General features: G+C 43.3%; 1 protein-coding gene across 2 annotated transcripts in view; it reads left to right on the top strand.

The window, feature by feature from the left end:
• Positions 1-15,535, top strand: part of LOC135541158 (dedicator of cytokinesis protein 5-like) — a 55,483-nt gene that overhangs the window by 29,683 nt on the left and 10,265 nt on the right. For both annotated transcript variants that reach the window (XM_064967280.1, XM_064967275.1), the window contains exons 38-39: positions 12,462-12,551; positions 14,301-14,405. In XM_064967280.1, coding sequence (XP_064823352.1) covers positions 12,462-12,551; positions 14,301-14,405 — 195 coding nt within the window. The remainder of the gene's footprint in view (positions 1-12,461; positions 12,552-14,300; positions 14,406-15,535) is intronic.

Genomic DNA, 15,535 nt, shown 5'->3' with positions numbered 1-15,535 from the left:
TACTGTCTTATACACAGTGTAAGGGGATAAAGAATATGTACATAAGGATATATGAGTGAGTGATGGTACAGAGCAGCATAGGCAAGATACAGTAGATGGTATCGAGTACAGTATATACATGTGAGATGAGTATGTAAACAAAGTGGCATAGTTAAAGTGGCTAGTGATACATGTATTACATAAGGATGCAGTCGATGATATAGAGTACAGTATATAGGTATGCATATGAGATGAATAATGTAGGGTAAGTAACATTATATAAGGTAGCATTGTTTAAAGTGGCTAGTGATATATTTCCAACATTTCCCATCAATTCCCATTATTAAAGTGGCTGGAGTTGAGTCAGTGTCAGTGTGTAGGCAGCAGCCACTCATTGTTAGTGGTGGCTGTTTAACAGTCTGATGGCCTTGAGATAGAAGCTGTTTTTCAGTCTCTCGTTCCCAGCTTTGATGCACCTGTACTGACCTCGCCTTCTGGATGATAGCGGGGTGAACAGGCAGTGGCTCGGGTGGTAGATGTCCTTGATGATCTTTATGGCCTTCCTGTAACATCGGGTGGTGTAGGTGTCCTGGAGGGCAGGTAGTTTGCCCCCGATGATGCGTTGTGCAGACCTCACTACCCTCTGGAGAGCCTTACGGTTGAGGGCGGAGCAGTTGCCGTACCAGGCGGTGATACAGCCCGCCAGGATGCTCTCGATTGTGCCTCTGTAGAAGTTTGTGAGTGCTTTTGGTGACAAGCCGAATTTCTTCAGCCTCCTGAGGTTGAAGAGGCGCTGCTGCGCCTTCTTCACAATGCTGTCTGTGTGAGTGGACCAATTCAGTTTGTCTGTGATGTGTATGCCGAGGAACTTAAAACTTGCTACTCTCTTCACTACTGTTCCATCGATGTGGATAGGGGGGTGTTCCCTCTGCTGTTTCCTGAAGTCCACAATCATCTCCTTAGTTTTGTTGACGTTGAGTGTGAGGTTATTTTCCTGACACCACACTCCGAGGGCCCTCACCTCCTCCCTGTAGGCCGTCTCGTCGTTGTTGGTAATCAAGCCTACCACTGTTGTGTTGTCCGCAAACTTGATGATTGAGTTGGAGGCGTGCGTGGCCACGCAGTCGTGGGTGAACAGGGAGTACAGGAGAGGGCTCAGAACGCACCCTTGTGGGGCCCCAGTGTTGAGGATCAGCGGGGAGGAGATGTTGTTACCTACCCTCACCACCTGGGGGCGGCCCAGTCAGGAAGTCCAGTACCCAGTTGCACAGGGCGGGGTCGAGACCCAGGGTCTCGAGCTTGATGACGAGCTTGGAGGGTACTATGGTGTTGAATGCCGAGCTGTAGTCGATGAACAGCATTCTCACATAGGTATTCCTCTTGTCCAGATGGGTTAGGGCAGTGTGCAGTGTGGTTGAGATTGCATCGTCTGTGGACCTATTTGAGCGGTAAGCAAATTGGAGTGGGTCTAGGGAGTCAGGTAGGGTGGAGGTGATATGGTCCTTGACTAGTCTCTCAAAGCACTTCATGATGACGGAAGTGAGTACTACGGAGCGGTAGTCGTTTAGCTCAGTTACCTTAGCTTTCTTGGGAACAGGAACGATGGTGGCCCTCTTGAAGCATGTGGGAACAGCAGACTGGTATAGGGATTGATTGAATATGTCCGTAAACACACCAGCCAGCTGGTCTGCGCATGCTCTGAGGGCGCGGCTGGGGATGCCGTCTGGGCCTGCAGCCTTGCGAGGGTAAACACGTTTAAATGTTTCACTCACCTCGGCTGCAGTGAAGGAGAGACCGCATTTTTCCGTTGCAGGCAGTGTCAGTGGCACTGTATTGTCCTCAAAGCGGGCAAAAAAGTTATTTAGTCTGCCTGGGAGCAAGACATCCTGGTCCGTGACTGGGCTGGATTTCTTCCTGTAGTCCGTGATTGACTGTAGACCCTGCCACATGCCTCTTGTGTCTGAGCCGTTGAATTGGGATTCTACTTTGTCTCTGTACTGACGCTTAGCTTGTTTGATAGCCTTACGGAGTGAATAGCTGCATTGATTGTATTCAGTCATGTTACCAGACACCTTGCCCTGATTGAAAGCAGTGGTTCGTGCTTTCAGTTTCACACGAATGCTGCCATCAATCCAAGGTTTCTGGTTAGGGAATGTTTTAATCGTTGCTATGGGAACGACATCTTCAACGCACGTTCTAATGAACTCGCACACCGAATCAGCGTATTCGTCAATGTTGTTATTAGACGCAATACGAAACATGTCCCAGTCCACGTGATGGAAGCAGTCTTGGAGTGTGGAATCAGCTTGGTCGGACCAGCGTTGGACAGACCTCAGCGTGGGAGCTTCTTTTTTAGCTTTTGTCTGTAGGCAGGTATCAGCAAAATGGAGTTGTGGTCAGCTTTTCCGAAAGGGGGCGGGGCAGGGCCTTATATGCGTCGCGGAAGTTAGAGTAACAGTGATCCAAGGTTTTTCCGCCCCTGGTTGCGCAATCGATATGCTGATAAAATTTAGGAGTCTTGTTTTCAGATTAGCCTTGTTAAAATCCCCAACAACGATGAATGCAGCCTCCGGATAAATGGTTTCCAGTTTGCAAAGAGTTAAATAAAGTTCGTTCAGAGCCATCGATGTGTCTGCTTGGGGGGGATATATACGGCTGTGATTATAATCGAAGAGAATTCTCTTGGTAGGTAATGCGGTCTATATTTGATTGTGAGGAATTCTAAATCAGGTGAACAGAAGGATTTGAGTTCCTGTATGTTTCTTTCATCGCACCATGCCTCGTTAGCCATAAGGCATACACCCCCACCCCTCTTCTTACCAGAAAGGTGTTTGTTTCTGTCGGCGCGATGCGTGGAGAAACCCGTTGGCTGCACCGCTTCGGATAGCGTCTCTCCAGTGAGCCATGTTTCCGTGAAGCACAGAACGTTACAGTCTCTGATGTCCCTCTGGAATGCTACCCTTGCTCGGATTTCATCAACCTTGTTGTCAAGAGACTGGACATTGGCAAGAAGAATGCTAGGAAGTGGGGCACGATGTGCCCGTCTCCGTAGTCTAACCAGAAGACCGCTACGTTTCCCTCTTTTTCGGAGTCGTTTTTTGGGGTCGCTGCATGCGATCCATTCCGTTGTCCTGTTTGTAAGGCAGAACACAGGATCCGCGTCGCGAAAAACATATTCTTGGTCGTACTGATGGTGAGTTGACGCTGATCTTATATACAGTAGTTCTTCTCGGCTGTATGTAATGAAACCTAAGATGACCTGAGGTACTAATGTAAGAAATAACACATAAAAAAAACAAAAAACTGCATAGTTTCCTAGGAACGCGAAGCGAGGCGGCCATCTCTGTCGGCGCCGGAAGTGGTCATTAATTCAACGTCTATTCCATGTTGGTTCAATGTAACTTCATTGAAATGACATGGAAACAACATTGATTCAAATCAAATCAAATTTATTTATATAGCCCTTCGTACATCAGCTCTCGTCTTGTGACCGTAGCGTACGTGTAGGTATGTACGGCAGGACCATATCAGAGAGATAGGTAGGAGCAAGCCCATGTAATGCTTTGTAGGTTAGCAGTAAAACCTTGAAATCAGCCCTTGCCTTGACAGGAAGCCAGTGTAGGGAGGCTAGCACTCGAGTAATATGATCAAATTTTTGGTTCTAGTCAGGATTCAAGCAGCCGTATTTAGCACTAACTGAAGTTTATTTAGTGCTTTATCCAGGTAGCCGGAAAGTAGAGCATTGCAGTAGTCTAACCTAGAAGTGACAAAAGCATGGATACATTTTTCTGCATAATTTTAGGACAGAAAGTTTCTGATTTTTGCCATGTTACGTAGATGGAAAAAAGCTGTCCTTGAAACAGTCTTGATATGTTCTTCAAAAGAGAGATCAGGGTCCAGAGTAACGCCAAGGTCCTTCACAGTTTTATTTGAGACGACTGTACAACCATTAAGAGTAATTGTCAGATTCAACAGAAGATCTCCTTGTTTTTTGGGACCTAGAACAAGCATCTCTGTTTTGTCCGAGTTTAAAAGTAAAAAGTTTGCAGCCATCCACTTCCTTATGTCTGAAACACATGCTTCTAGCGAGGGCAATTTTGGGGCTTCACCATGTTTCATTGAAATGTACAGCTGTGTGTCATCCGCATAGCAGTGAAAGTTAACATTATGTTTTCGAATGACATCCCCAAGAGGTAAAATACATAGTGAAAACAATAGTGGTCCTAAAACGGAACCTTGAGGAACACCGAAATGTACAGTTGATTTGTCAGAGGACAAACCATTCACAGAGACATACTGATATCTTTCCGACAGATAATATCTAAACCAGGCCAGAACTTGTCCGTGTAGACCATTTGGGTTTCCAATCTCTCCAAAAGAATGTGGTGATCGATGGTATCAAAAGCAGCACTAAGGTCTAGGAGCACGAGGACAGATGCAGAGCCTCGGTCTGATGCCATTAAAAGGTCATGTACCACCTTCACAAGTGCAGTCCCAGTGCTATAATGGGGTCTAAAACCAGACTGAAGCATTTCGTATACATTGTTTGTCTTCAGGAAGGCAGTGAGCCTTTTCTAAACATTTTAAGAGGAATGGAAGATTCGATATAGGCCAATAGTTTTTTATATTTTCTGGGTCAAGGTTTGTCTTTTTCAAGAAAGGCTTTATTACTGCCACTTTTAGTGAGTTTGGTACACATCCGGTGGATAGAGAGCCGTTTATTATGTTCAACATAGGAGGGCCAAGCACAGGAAGCAGCTCTTTCAGTAGTTTAGTTGGAATAGGGTCCAGTATGCAGGTTGAAGGTTTAGTGGCCGTGATTATTTTCATCATTGTGTCAAGAGATATAGTACTAAAACACTTGAGTGTCTCTCTTGATCCTAGGTCCTGGCAGAGTTGTGCAGATACAGGACAACTGAGCTTTGAAGGAATACGCAGATTTAAAGAGGAGTCCGTAATTTGCTTTCTGATAATCATGATCTTTTCCTCAAAGAAGTTCATGAATTTATTACTGCTGAAGTGAAAGCCATCCTCTCTTGGGGAATGCTGTTTTTTCGTTAGCTTTGCGACAGTATCAAAAAGGAATTTCGGATTGTTCTTTCCTCAATTAAGTTGGAAAAATAGGATGATCGAGCAGCCGTAAGGGCTCTTCGATACTGCACGGTACTGTCTTTCCAAGCTATATGGAAGACTTCCAGTTTGGTGTGGCGCCATTTCCGTTCCAATTTTCTGGAAGCTTGCTTCAGAGCTCGGGTATTTTCTGTATACCAGGGAGCTAATTGTTTTTAGTTTTTAGGGGTGCAACTGAATCTAGGGTATTGTGCAAGTTTAAATTGAGTTCCTCAGTTCGGTGGTTAACTGATTTTTGTCCTCTGGCACTGCTCACACATTCAACCACTGTGTAAGCAGTGCAAATCTATTTTGTAACTGGAATAAATGTCAAAATAGAAGATTGTAAGAACTACTGTAGCCACCTTTACTATTATGAACAAAAATATGAAAAAAATATGAATGCAACATGTAAAGTGATCCCAGAAATGTTGCATACGCACAAAAAGCTTATTTCTCTCAAATGTTATGCACAAATTTGTTTACATCCCTGTTTGTGAGCTTTTCTCCAATGCCAAGATAATCCATCCACATGACAGGTGTGGCATATCAAGAAGCTGATTAAACAACATGATCATTATACAGGTGCACCTTGTGCTGGGAACAATACAAGGCCATTCTAAAATGTGCAGTTTTGTCACACAACACAATGCCACAGATGTCTCAAGTTTTGAGGGTGCGGGCAATTGGCATGCTGACTGCAGGAATGTCCACCAGAGCAGTTGCCAGATCATTTAATGTTAATTTCTCTACCATAAGCCACCTCCATCATTGTTTTAGAGATTTTGGCAGTACTTCCAACCGGCCTCACAACCGCAGACCATCTGAATGGCGTCGTGTGGGTGAGCGAGATGCTGATGTTGACGTTGTGAACAGAGTGCCCCATGGTGGCGTTGGGGTAATGGTTTAGGCAGTCATAAGCTACCGATTTAAGCTATCGATGGCAAAAGCTATCGATGGCAAATTGAATGCACAAAAATACCTTGATGAAATCCTGAGGCCCATTGTTTGAAGGTATTTCTATTTAACCTTTATTTAACTAGGGAAGTCAGTTAAAGAACAAATTCTTATTTACAATGACGGCCTACCCTGGCGAATCCCTAACCCGGACGACGCTGGGCCAATTGTGCGCCTCCCTATGGGACTCCCAATCACGGCCGGTTGTGATACAGCCTGGAATCGGGTCTGTAGTGACGCCTCTAGCACTGAGATGCAGTGCCTTAAACCGCTCCGCCACTCAGGAGCCCGGTGATCAACAGATGCATATCTGTATTCCCAGTCATGTAAAATCCATAGATTAGGGCCTCATGAATTTATTTAAATTGACTGATTTCCTCATATGAACTGTAACTCAGTAAAATCTTTGAAATTGTTGCATGTTGGGTTTATATTTTTATTCAGTCCACAGTACCAGTAAAAAGGTTTGGACACACCTACTCATTCAAGGGTTTTTCTTTATTTTTTACAATTTTCTACATTGTAGAATAAAACTATGAAATAACACATATGGAATCTTGTAGTCACCAATTATTTTTTCAACAAATCACAATATATGATATATATTCTTCAAAGTTGCCTTGAAGAAGGATTTGCAAACTCTTGGCGCCTGGAATGCTTTTCCAACAGTCTTGAAGGAGTTCCCACATATGCCAAGCACTTGTTGGCTGCTTTTCCTTCACTTTGCGGTCTAACTCATCCCAAACCATCGCAATTGGGTCGAGGTCGGATAATTGTAAAGGCCAGGTCATCTGATGCAGCACTCCATCACTCTCCTTCTTGGTCAAATAGCCCTTACACAGCCTGGAGGTGTGTTTTGGGTCATTTTCCTGTTGAAAAACAAATGATAGTCCCACTAAGCGCAAACCAGATGGGATGGCGTATCGCTGTAGAATGCTGTGGTAGCCATGCTTGTTAAGTGTGCCTTGAATTCTAAATAAATCACAGGCAGTGTCACCAGCAAATCACACCCACACCATCACACCTCCTCCATGCTTCACTGTGGGAACCACACATGCAGAGATAATCCGTTCACCTACTCTGCGTTTCACAAAAACACAGCAGTTGGCACCACAAATCTCACATTTGGACTCATCAGACCAAAGGACAGATTTCCACCAGTCTAATGTCCATTGATCGTGTTTCTTGGCCCAAGCATGTCTCTCCTTATCATTGGTGTCCTTTAGTGGTGGTTTCTTTGCAGCAATTTGACCATGAAGGCCTGATTCACGCAGTCTCGTCTGAACAGTTGATGTTGAGATGTCTCTGTTACTTGAACTCGTTTTTTTGGCCTGCAATTTCTGAGGCTGGTAACTAATGAACGTATCCTCTGCAGCAGAGGTAACTCTGGGTCTTCCTTTCCTGTAGCAGTCCTCATGAGAGACAGTTTCATCATAGCGCTTGATGGTTTATGGTTTTTGAGACTGTACTTCAAGAAACTTTCAACGTTTTTGAAATTTTCCAGATTGACTGACCTTCATGTCTTAAAGTAATGATGGACTGTCATTTCTCTTTGCTTATTTGAGCTGTTCTTGCCATAATATGAACTTGATCTTTTATCTTCTGTATACCACCCCACCATGTCACAACACAACTGTTTGGCTCAAACACATTAAGAAGGAAATACATTACACAAACAAACTTTTGATAGACACAACTGTTAACTGAAATGTGTTCCAGGTGACTACCTCATGAAGCTGGTTGAGAGAATGCCAAGAGTGTGCAAAGCTCATCAAGGCAAAGGGTGGCTACTTTGAAGAATCTCAAGTATAAGATATATTTTGATTTGTTTAACACTTTTGGTTACTACATGATTCCATATGTGTTATTTCATAGTTTTGATGTCTTCACTATTCTTCTACAATGTAGAAAATAGTAAAAATAAGTAAAACCCTTGAATTGAGTAGGTGTGTCCAAACTTTTGACTGGTACTGTAAATCAACCCAACTCCATTTGTTGCCAATATCATGTATCCCAGTTACCCCCAAAAAGGAGTTGTACAGAACTTGCAACCCCCCGCATACACACATGCATGTGCGCACACGCAAACATGCACACACAATCAATGCGCAAAACTGGCCTGCCATTGCATCCATAAATGGTGATGCATTTTTTCCAAACGAAACATAGCCTACAGAAATAACTCCCATTTTTCACCTGCATGTGGAGCTGAAAATCATTCATGTCAGCAGCCAATATCAAGTAGGTATATATCATGTCACTTCTCTGGTGTCCAGAGCAAGCAAAATCATACAGTCTACTTGCAGTGGAGGTTGCAGGATCAGAGGGAAAAGCTGTCTGTACCGTGCTAACAATTTCCAGGGCAGCCTGCCTGCAGAGTGCGCGTTGCCAATAGGTAGGCCGGCTCTTCCTTAAACATATCATTATACTTTGGGCAGAATATATTACATCCTTAACCCACAATTTTGAAGACAGTGCAATGTTATAGCTGCTTATCTTTAGACAGCCAGTATCCACCCAAACTAGACCTATCTGAAATATGAAAATTATTAATCAAAATCACCAGATACCCTATTGTACTGACAGAGATGAGTCAGTAGTAGATTGATAAACTGCATTTTATATAGATGGTGAATGTAGGCCTACTCTGTTTTTGCCATGCAAAACTGGAGAAAATTAAACAAGTTCTTTCTGGTCACTAATCTGGATATGCGCACCCGCCTTTGCGCGCCAATGCTAATGATTGGTCATTGGTCAGCAATCAAGACACCAACTTTTTGGTTTTGAAGCAAAAACGGCACGGCTTGCAAACTATCACGGATTTACAAAGGGAAGGACAGCCGCAAACTGTCCAATGACGCGAGCCTACTAGACAAGCTAAATACCTTCTATACTCGCTTCAAGGAAAGAACATTGAACATGCATGAGAGCACCAGCTGTTCCGGATGACTGCGTGATCATCCTCTCCGTAGCTAATGTGATTAAGACCTTTAAACAGGTTAACATTGACAAGGCCGCAGGGCCAGTCAGAGTACCAGGACGCATACTCAGAGCATGCGCTGACCAGCTGGCAAGTGTCTTCAATGACGTTTTCAACCTCTCTCTGACCCAGTCTGTAAATACCTACAGGTTTCAAGCAGACCACCATAGTCTATATGCCCAAGAACGCCAAGGTAACCTGTCTAAATGCCTATCACCCCATAGCACTCACATCTGTAGCCATGAAATGCTTTCAAAGGCTGGTCATAACATCGTTCATTGAGTACAGCTCAGCGTTCAACCGTTGTGCCCTCCAAGATCATCACTAAGCTAAGGACCCTGGGATTAAACACCTCCCTGTGCATCTGAATCCTGGACTTTCTGATGGGCCGCCCCCAGGTGATGAGGGTAGGCAACAACACATCTGCCACGGGGGCCCCTCAGGGATGCGTGCTTATTCCCTTCCTGTTCACCCACGATCCCAACACCATCATTAACTTTGCAGACGACATAACGGTGGTAAGCATGATCACCGATGACAATGAGACAGCCTACAGGGAGGAGTTCAGAGACCTGGCCCTTTAGGAGGCTGAAAATATTTGGCATGGGCCCTCAGAACTCAAAAGGTTATACAGCTGCACCATTGAGAGTATCTTGACTGACTGCATTCCCGCTTGGTGTGACAACTGCTTAGCTTCCGACTGCAAGGCGTTACAGAAGGTAGTGCGTACGCCCTAGTACGTCACTGGGGCCGAGCTCCCTGCCATCCTGGACCTCTATACCAGGCGGTGTCAGAGAATGGTCCTAAAAATGGTCAAAGACTCCAGCCTCCCAAGTTATAGAATGTTCTCTCTGCTACCGCACTGAAATCAGTACCGGAGCGTCAAGTCTGCGACCAAAGGGCTCCTGAACAGCACTTACCCCCAAGCCATAAGACAGCTGAACAGCTAATCAAATAGCTACAGCTTCATTAAATAGTGCAAATGGCTGGCAGCATCATTAATACCAAAACACCAGTCTCAACGTCAACAGTGAAGAGGCGACTCCGGAATGCTGGCCTTCTAGGCAGAGTTCTTCTGTCCAGTGTCGGTGTTCTTATGCCCATCTTTTTTTTGTTTTATTGTTGTTGAATTTTTACCCCTTTTTCTCCCCAATTTCGTGGTATCCAATTGTTACTATCTTGTCTCATCGCTACAACTCCCGTACGGGCTCGGGAGAGACGAAGGTTGAAAGTCATGCGTCCTCCGATACACAACCCAACCAGCCATACTGCTTCTTAACACCGCGCGCATCCAACCCGGAAGCCAGCCGCACCAATGTGTCGGAGGGTACACCATGCACCTGGCAACCTTGGTTGGCGCCCACTGCACCCGGCCCGCCACAGGAGTTGCTGGTGCGCGATGAGACAAGGACATTTGTACCGACCAAGCCCTCCCTAACCCGAACGACGCTAGGCCAATTGTGCATCGCCCCACGGACCTCCTGGTCGCGGCCGGTTACAACAGAGCCTGTGCGCGAACCCAGGGACTCTGATGGCACAGCTGGCGCTGCAGTACAGCGCCCTAAACCACTGCGCCACCCGGGAGGCCCTCTTTTGCCCATCTTAATGTTTTCTTTTTATTGGCCAGTCTGAGATATTTCTTTTTCTTTGCAACTCTGCCTAGAAGGGGGGTAAAAAATAAATAAATAAATAAAAAGAATGCCTGCCCAGACGGCATCCCCAGCCGCGTCCTCAGAGCTTGCGCAGACCAGCTGGCTGGTGTGTTTACGGACATATTAAATCAATCCCTATCCCAGTCTGCTAGTCTCACATGCTTCAAGAGGGCCACCGTTGTTCCTGTTCCCAAGAAAGCGAAGGTAACTGAGCTAAATGACTATCGCCCTGTAGCACTCACTTCCGTCATCATGAAGTGCTTTGAGAGACTAGTCAAGGACCATATCACCTCCACCCTACCTGACACCCTAAACCCACTCCAATTTCCTTACCGCCCCAATAGGTCCACGGACGACGCAATCACACTGCACACTGCCCTAACCGATCTGGACCAGAGGAATACCTTTGTTAGAATGCTGTTTATCGACTACAGCTCAGCATGTAATACCATAGTGCCCTCCAAACTCGTCATTAAGCTCGAGACACTGGGTCTCGACCCCGCCCTGTGCAACTGGGTCCTGGACATTCTGACGGGCCGCCCCCAGGTGGTGAGGGTAGGTAACAACATCTCCACCCCGCTGGTCCTCAACACTAGGGCCTCACAAGGGTGATTTCTCAGCCCTCTCCTGTACTCCCTGTTCACCCATGACTGCGTGGCCTTGCACGCCTCCAACTCAATCATCAAGTTTGCAGACGACACTACAGTGGTAGGCTTGATGACCAACAACGACGAGACGGCCTACAGGAAGGAGGTGAGGGCCCTCGGAGTGTGGTGTCAGGAAAATAACCTTACACTCAATGTCAACAAAACAAATCGTGGACTTCAGGAAACAGCAGAGGGAGCAGCCCCCTATCCACATTGACGGGACAGTAGTGGAGAAGGTGGAACGTTTTAAGTTCCTCGGCGTACACATCACGGATAAACTGAAATGTTCCACCCACACAGACTGCATTGTGAAGAAGGCGCAACAGCGCCCCTTCAACCTCAGGAGGCTGAAGACATTTGGCTTGTCACCAAAAACACTCACAAACTTTTACAACTTTTATTAATTCCTTTACACTTGTGTGTATAAGGTAGTTGTTGTGAAATCGATAGCTTAGATTACTTGTTAGATATTACTGCATGGTCAGAACGAGAAGCACAAGCATTTCGCTACACTCGCATTAACACCTGCTAACCATGTGGATTTGATTTGCTGATCATGGGCCTCTGTAAGCCTATGTAGATATTCCATAAAAAAATCAGCCGTTTCCAGCAACAATAGTCATTTACAACATTAACAATGCCTACACGGTATTTCTGATCAATTTGATGTTATTTTAATGGACAAAAAAATGTGCTTTTCTTTAAAAAACAAGGACTGCACATTGTGTCGGTACCGGTACTCCTTGTATATAGCCTCGTTGTTGCTATTTTATTGTGTTACTATTTCCTGATTTTCTTATTTGCACATTTTTCTTACTTTTTAACTCGGCATTGTTGGGAAAGGGCCTGCACATGTGACAAATAAAATGTTATTTAACGACTATTTGCGGGCAATGGGTTCAGAACAACAACGACAAAATGTTGAGGAAATTATACCTCCACCGAAAAGGGCCCTTGGACACTGGAATGGCCAAGGGGCATGTACTCTGCACAGTACATCACCCCTGAAACCTGCTGTCTGGGTTTGATTGAATAGAGGTGTTAGTGAGGGACAGATGGTAATGTCTCGACCATGTTCACATCTCAAGTTCATCTTTAATTCATTTTTTTTACCAACTGCTGCATGTGTCTGTTCAGATGTGGGAGAAAGCCATTGAGATGGGTAAACAGCTGGCAAGGATGCACGAGAACCAGATGTTTGACTTCATGGAGATTAGCCAACTGCTGGTAAGACGATTTATCTTCTGCTATTGTGCTGTAGTCTTGAGATTTATTCCAAATATTGTCACTACTGATTATAGATGTTTCTTTAAAAACATGCAAAGTAAAACTAAAAAGTATTATCCTCTTAGTTACTTCATGGTAAAAAGGCTTCACCAACATCGCAAGAGAGGGATTGTCAATAGCCCACTGCCAATTTAGTGTGAGGCCTTTTCAATCGGACCAGGTCTAATGCTGTACTGGCATGCTTTTCAGTGTTCTCAAAGGCTAGGAGTTAATTACATAAAGTGCCTTCAGAAAGTATTCACACCCTGTGAATTTTTCCCAAATGTGTTGTGTTGTGCCTACACACAATACCCCATAATGTCAAAGTGGAGTTATGTTTTAGATTATTATTTGTATTAATGAAAAGTGGAAATGTTTTTAGTCAATAAGTATTCAACCCCATTGTTATGGCACGCCTAAATACGTTCAGGAGTAAGAATGTGCTTAACAAGTCACATAATACATGTCATAGACTCATTCTGTGCAATAATAGTATTTAACATGATTTTTGAATGATTACCCCATCCATACAATTATCTGTAAGGTCTCTCAATCGAGTAGTGAATTTCCAGCACAGATTCATCCACAAAGACCAGGGAAGTCTTTGGGCAAAAATTAGTTGAGTAAAACATTTCAAAAGCAGACATTGAATATACTTTTGAGCATGTTGAAGTTTTTAATTACACTTTGAATGATGTATCAATATACCCAGTCACTACAAAGATGCATACGTCCTTCCTAACTCAGTATCCGGAGAGGCCTAGTACAGTTTTGACTTAAATTGTCTTCAAAATCAATGAGAAGACTTGAAAATGGCTCTCTAGCAATGATCAACAACCAACTTGACAGAGCTTAAATAATTATTTTAAGAATGTGCAAATATTGTGCAATCCAGGTGTGCAAAGCTCTTAGAGACTTACCCAGAAAGACTCACAGTTGTAAACACTGCCAAAGGTTATTCTAATGTATTGACTCATGGTGTGTCAATACTTATATAAATTAGATATTTCTGTACTTCATTTTCAATGAATTTGCAAAAAAATGTATTAACATGTTTTCACTTTATCATTTTGGGGTATTGTGTGTAGATGTGTGAGAAAATAAATATATTTATTCCATTTTGAATTCAGGCTGTAACACAGCAAAATGTGAAATAAATCAAATGGGTATGAATAGTTTCTGAAGGCACTATACAATGTGAAGGAATTGTTCAAGATACATTGTCAAAGGCTAGGATAACCATGTCTTGTCTAAGACAGAAGGTCATTTCAGCTAGCCCAATCCAAATAACAGTAATAGTTGAAGAAAAAAACAATTCATTACATCAGAAAACAGAAGTTGAGGAAATGGGGAAGAGATAAGAGTTACTGCAAACAGTCTCACCCATGCACTGCCAGTTGACATACTGGCATCTGCCGTTAGGAAGTAATAGTGAATGAATTATGAAGTGATACTCTATTTTATGTCATGTTTTTGTAAATACTGTGTCATTGTGGTATTCAACCGTTATTCGCTGCAGTGGAGTGGTACAAAAACTGTGTTCTGTCACACTGTGCCAGACAATCTATGTTCATTATGGATCCTTAAATTTCACACTGAACCATGTTTGTATTTGTTTTTTTCTCCAGTTGTAATGAGATACTACAGTATGTTGTATGTTGTCTGTGTTCCTGATTGTGGCTTTGTTACTCTCTCTGCTGTCGTCCACAGAAACAGCAAGCCCAGTTCTATGAGAATATAATGCATGCCATGCGGCCTCAGCCAGAATACTTTGCTGTGGGATACTATGGCCTTGGATTCCCCACTTTCCTCAGAGTGAGATTATTAACTATTTTCCTAAATTCAGCCTACATAGCACATTTCAAGGTCTGTCTTATTCACCAGAGATGATGTGTTCATGTGCCTTTTATTAATTTTACTTATGGCACGCTCTATCAAATTAAATGATAGTGTCACACCCTGACCTTAGAGAGCCTTTTATTTCTCTGTTTTTGGTTAGGTCAGGGTGTGATTAGGGTGGGCATTCTATGTTTTCTATTTCTTTGTTGTTTTTGCCATGTGTGGTTGGTTCCCAATCAGAGGCAGCTGTCTATCGCTGTTTCTGATTGGGGATCATATATAAGTTGGTATTTTCCGTTTGGGTTTTGTGGGGAGTTATTTTCTGTTTAGCTGTTTTGTTGCATGACAGAACTGTGCACTTTTGTTTTTTTCTACTTTTTTTTTATTTTGTTGCGGTGTTTAGTTTATTAAAAATCATGAACGCCTACCAAGCTGTACCTTGGTCTCCTTCTTCAACCCACGAGAGTCGTTACAGATAGTCAATTGTTGAAAAAAAATTCACGATGTATAATGCAGGCTATACTAGTTATCAGTTCCATAAAGCAGTAGGTGATTCTATGGATTGAATTCCTTCCATAATCTTGTCAGGTTCTTGTCAGAATGTGTTCTTAACTGACGTGCCTAGTTAATTAAATAAGGGTTAAATAAAATATCAAGAACAGAACTGCTTTGATTTGGCATAACATCAATATTTCTACACTGCAGTGGCACATTCCTGTATACCACAGTTCATCTTTAATTTAGGATTGGACATCTTCTGTAGCATATAGTTCAATAACAACATCATAATTAATAAAATAAAATACAATTTTATTGGTCACATACACATGGTTAACAGATGTTAATGCGAGTGTAGCGAAAAGATTGTGCCACATTAAGTCATATAAATCATATAATTCATACTTGATTGGCTACCATATACACTGCCTTCAGAAAGTATTCACACCCTTATACTTTTTCCACATTTTGTTACAGCCCGAATATTTGTGTCACTGATCTCCACACAATAATACCCCATCATGTCAAAGTGCAATTTTGTTTTTTAGACATTTTTTGAAATTATAAAAAATTGTAATGCTGAAATGTCTTGAGTCAATAAGTATCTA

Source organism: Oncorhynchus masou, chromosome 1, assembly GCF_036934945.1.
Source record: "Oncorhynchus masou masou isolate Uvic2021 chromosome 1, UVic_Omas_1.1, whole genome shotgun sequence".
Lineage (NCBI taxonomy): Eukaryota > Metazoa > Chordata > Actinopteri > Salmoniformes > Salmonidae > Oncorhynchus > Oncorhynchus masou.
The sequence above is the reverse complement of the archived record's forward strand: the minus strand, read 5'-3'. Positions and strand labels throughout refer to the sequence as shown.